At 26.0% G+C, this 5,422-nt stretch overlaps 1 protein-coding gene across 1 annotated transcript; it reads right to left on the reverse strand.

Moving 5' to 3' along the window:
* Positions 1 to 1,248: 1,248 nt before the first annotated feature.
* Positions 1,249 to 4,858, reverse strand: LOC145841633 (alpha-(1,6)-fucosyltransferase-like). The gene is made up of 6 exons (XM_082948987.1): positions 4,852 to 4,858; positions 4,282 to 4,513; positions 3,666 to 3,860; positions 3,241 to 3,370; positions 2,062 to 2,158; positions 1,249 to 1,508 (listed from the first exon to the last, which is right to left on the reverse strand). The coding sequence occupies exons 1-6, from the start codon at positions 4,856 to 4,858 to the stop codon at positions 1,249 to 1,251; spliced, it is 921 nt and encodes a 306-aa protein (XP_082805113.1).
* Between the last annotated feature and the right edge of the window lie 564 nt (positions 4,859 to 5,422).

Genomic DNA, 5,422 nt, shown 5'->3' on the forward strand with positions numbered 1-5,422 from the left:
CATATAGTGAACAGAAATTTTAGACATGTTTCCTATAAAGCAAATAAATAAAATAGATTTCAGCTAACACTAATCATTTACTTTTGTTAGCAATTAGTTTTAAAATTATTTTTTTAGAAAGTAAACAGTTGAGGTTTTATCAGTAAATATTCATTTAATACCGATTAGATAGCAAAACGTATAAAAACAAAACAAGCAATAAATATAAAATAAAAAATCGACAAACAACAATCATAACAACTTATAAAGATTATTTTTCTAAACTTATTGTTGCTTATATAAACTATGTTATCTAATTCTTTTATAACTAAATTTATTTAACATTTTAAAACTTTGTTAAAACTTACATTTAAAACTTTTAAAACTTGTTATTACTTACAACCTTTAAAAATTATTAAAACTGATTATGACACTTAATGTAAGTAAACAAGTTTTGTACAAGTAAACAAAATACGAAAGAATTTATTAGTAAATTATGAGACATAACCATATAAATGTTTTTGTATTTTTTTTTATCTTCTGCTATAAAAAAGACATTAGAAAAAGTAATTGCTGCAGGTAAAAAACTATTAATAAGTGTCACAAAATATTTGTTTGGTACTTATTTTTATAATTTAACTAAGTGACATAAACTCAAAATTCTAATTCTGTAAAACATATAAAATAAATAAAAACTAAAATAAATATTAAAAATACTAGTTAAACTTTTTTTGAAAATAATGAAGAACAGTTTTTACAGTTAGTATTTTGTTTATCTTTATAACAAAACGATAATTAAACAAAAAAATGAAGCTAAAAAAAGTTATTTACAGAGCTTAAACAAAAATTTCTCTATATAAACAATAACTTCATGCAAAACTTAGCCCTTATAGTTTATTTGTACATTTTTAAAACAGCTTAATTTTGCTGTACAATTTCTTATGAGATTCTTTTTTCGTTATACTTAAATTAAAATATAGATATTTTAGTTTTTACGTATGAAACATAGAAATTTATCAGCGCTTAAATTAAGTTGTTTTTGTATTTTACGAAAACAACTAAAAAGTAATCTTTTTTCTAAAAATTAAAACATGTTTCAAAGTCAAAAACAATATTACAACTAAAAGTTATATACTTTTGACACCTCAATCACTATTTATTTAAATAAATAGAACAACTATTTAAAAGTTAAAAACAAGCTACATTAAATCTTAAAGAAAACCACATTTTCTAACTTGGAAAAAACGAAATATAAGAAAATAACTAAAACTAAAATAAAATAAGGGCTGATGTACGAGTCCACCTTGAACCCATGGAAGCTGTGTCGAAAGTTTTGTATGAAGGATACACACCCGTCTTGCCAGTCCTCACGTTCCTGCCCGTGGAGTAACCGTTCAGAAGGTTTGATTTTCTCGCGTCGTTCCTGGATCCAGGTATGGAGATGACGTCACCGATTTTCAGTTCAATTTCTTCTTCATTTTGCGGCACATGGTTCAATACTGCTTGCTGGTTGATAGAAACAAAGAACCCTAGAATTATTTTTTGATAAATTGCGTAAAGTTAAATATCATTACTTTAACGTTAATAATATAACTGATAACATTAACGACGAAATTAAATTTTGTTGTTGTTGAATTAATGTTTTCAAGATAAACAAGTATAGTGAATTTATTCTTTCAAGAATTTATTTTACAAACTAAGTTTCGGTCAAAGAACTCGTCCGTCTTTATTTGTTTTCTTAAAACCAAAACATATAATAAACAAGTATAAAATAAACAATTAAAAATGTGAAAAATTAAACATAAATTTTTGTTGTTACTTTTTTTTTTACAATGTACAGGTACACTTCATTTTCAGTATTATTATATAAAAGCAGAAATGATTGAAAATAAGTTTGGTATGAAATAAAACTTATAATATACGACGCACAATTAAAATTGGTCATAAAACATTAAATAGTTTTTAATCAGTCTCGTTAAAGTTTGGATTTTTACTTTTAGTTTTATTATACTCAAAAAAAAGTTTTTTTTTTTTTCTGGAAAACATAATGTTCAAAAACTCTGTTTTTATTAAGTAACATACCTTGAATTACGTAATAAAAACCTTCATCGACTGATTGTAACTGGTGCGGATATTCTTTTTTTGTGCCTTGCATCAGTTCATAAATAAGTCTACAGATCTATAAATCATAAAATGTTATACTAGTTTAAAATAAACAATATTTAGTAAAAGTATATAGTAAAGGTAAAGTTTTAAGATTTATACTTGTGCTTGTATATAAGGCTAGAAAAACAAAATTACTAATGAATAGTGCAAATTAATATTATTTATCATTTAAAATGATCAATTACAATACATGTCATTAATTTTTTGGTTTTTAACAGATATCGGCAAACTGCGGCCATTGGTCTAAATGTGCATGGCAAATAGAAATTATCTGCGACGTGCTTGTTAGCTAATTTATAAGTAATGCAAAATAACAAAAATTAGGATGTTCTTATAAGATTTATAAGAATTTCATGCTTTGAGTCAATAGAGCTACCTGTTTTTTTTATGCAAAATAACTGCTATTTTTCACTTTTTTTGTAGTATAATAAATGCTATATAAAACTTAAAACTGTAAAATTAATTCAAATCTATAAAAACTATGTTTATTTAGCAAAAACCGTTTCTTGATTGTCAAAACAACAATAAAAACATTCAAGTAACAGCTCATTTTTATGTTTACTTTGGCTTATTTTTTCGGCTGTACCAACAAACTAATGTTTGGTTATGACTTATATGACAGCTCATCGTGACTATGTCTGCCTGATGAGTCCCAAAAAGGACAAAACCAGGTCGCAGAATGTTACATGGTCTGTTGTTGATGTTTATGTGCAACTTTGTGTTTACGTTTACTTTGAAAATCATCGTACGGCTTATTTTAAATTAACAAAATGTCAAACATAGTTTAAGTTTTTTTTCAGACATAGAAAAGTTAAATTGTAAGGTCAGAAAGTTGTATATGCAAAAATCAAAAAATTATAACATTAATTCTGCTCAATTATAAAAATAGATCTGTTCTATTAGTTAAAGATTTATTCATAAACTTTTAGTTTTATACTTGATCTATTTTAATTAAAATATAAACTTAGTTAAAACTCTATGTTTATTTACTCTTACAGTTAAATACATTTGTACTGCTAAAGTATAGTAAAAAAATTAACAAAATAAATAGATCATATTTTTCTAAAGACTTTAGGTAAACTACTCAAAACTAACATTTGATGAAAAAGTACAGACCACATAATCGCATTGTGACAGAATTTTTACATCGCTGACAATTTGTTCTAAACCACTTTCACTTCGTCTTCGGTAGTTTTCATTGCTTATAAACTCGTAACTTGGATACCTATGTTTAACAAAGAATACTGACAGTTTTAATTATAATTATGTTTTCATTAATTGAATGTTTTCACGGTAAGTCTACCATCTTATGTTATAACAATAGGGTTGTTTATTAGCACAATTAGTGTATGCTTCAAAATTTATAAACAATTTTTTTTTTTAAATTGTAAAAATTTAATACACATTTGTTATCTAACAGAATAGTTAACGTTTACTATCACAACTTTTAATTGAATTTAACATAAATACTTATGGTGAAGAAAAACTGTTACTTTTAATAAACTTTTACAAAAACTAACTCTTTTTTTAACTTGGCCAGTAATGACTTTTCATCAGTAGCTACAAAAACTCTTTTTGTCAAATTTCCTAACGTTTCTCCTTTCTCATCCAATTTTAGTTGATAATTTCTGTACCATTTCTCTACATGAAACATGTACTGTGAAATATTGACAAAACTAGCTTCTGTAATTTTGTCACCTCTTCTAACGTGTAGTCTGAAATTTTATTTAGATTGATATAACTTGATCATTGAGACAAACTGAATTTTTAATAATTCTTTAAAGAGCTAAGTAAAAAATACATTATTAATAATAATTTTTATTACGTAAGATAAATTTCCTTAAAATAACATTTTAAAATGTTACTATATTGTTTTAACTATTAAAACTGAATGAAGCCTCAATACAAGATGTATAAATTTTAGAGATATTCAAATAAAACGTTATTTTCAAACATTTAATAGTAACGACAGTAAAAATATACATTTAGTTACTTAACATGGATTAACGCAAATTAATTCTTATTTTTTTTGTTTTATCGTACACAACTATTTTAAGTTTTATCTCAATTACAAATCTCAGAGAAAACTGCAATACAGGTATATTTGTACATGCGTTTTTTATAAACAATATTTACCCAACTAGAGGACCACCCGCTTCAGCTTGGAACTTTTCTATTTTTTCTTGCAACTGCTGCTTAGGTCTCATCATGTACTTGACGAACTGACCCATGTACCACAGCGCCGGATTCGTGTGGAGTTTTTCCAACTTTTCCAGCAAATAGTCTGGTACATCGATGGGAGTGTACGGGGGATGACTTGAAAATTTTCCATGAATAGGAAGCTCGACTACCGTCATATTGTTTTCTCCTGTTATGAATTTTATACAGGTTATAACAGTATGTATATTTTTAAGATGATTTGTTTTTAAGTATATTAAGTATATTTTTTAAGTGTTAACTTGTGATACCGGTGTACAACACGCTACGTATTCAAGTTATTATGTTTTTGATCTTCATAAACTTTGTTTAATTCACAGCAAAATCAACTGGAGTCCTATTTAAGCAGAAAGCTTTTAACTAATATTTAGTTTATCTTACTATTCTATTAAGTCTCCAAAAATTAATTTGATTAAGATAAAACGGTACATGTAGAACTGAAAAACTTTTTTTTTCTAATTTTATAAAAACTGAATAACAAATTGAAACCTCGCATATTCAAATGCCGACAGTTTTCACTGAGCGGCAACAAAACAGAATTCCATCCCTGATCGCCGTAATTTTGCAAGAACGAAGAGTGAGGCACGAATGTGCGTTCGGAGCCGTAGGAAATCGTGAAGCAGTAGAGCATCCAGTGAAACTGGCAACCAAACCCGCAACTTTTTTGCTGAGGCTTGCAAGTTAAACGGTTAGATGCTTCACAGTCCGGTGGATTCTGTTTTCAGTTATCAAAATTTTGAACGATTTTTGCGAAAATAGTTATTTGCTTTTGATGACTTAAAAGTAAAGTTATTAATGCAATCAAAAACAAATTGAAAGCGAGTTTAAAATGTTGAAGTTTTTACAATTAAGCAATTTTGTTTTATATTTAACATTACCTAGCAAATTTAATAGTTTATTCAAACGTGTTTAAGTTTTACAAAAACGTAAAAACGTTAAAAAAAAACTTTAGTGATTTATATTTGATTTAAAATACTTTATTAAAACTTTTTTTTTAATTTTACAAAAAAAAAAAGTCAGCTTTGAAGAAGATATTTTTAACTAACAATTAATTTTTTCG

Source organism: Thalia democratica, chromosome 7 (assembly GCF_965202585.1).
Source record: "Thalia democratica chromosome 7, ktThaDemo2.hap1.1, whole genome shotgun sequence".
Classification (NCBI taxonomy): domain Eukaryota; kingdom Metazoa; phylum Chordata; class Thaliacea; order Salpida; family Salpidae; genus Thalia; species Thalia democratica.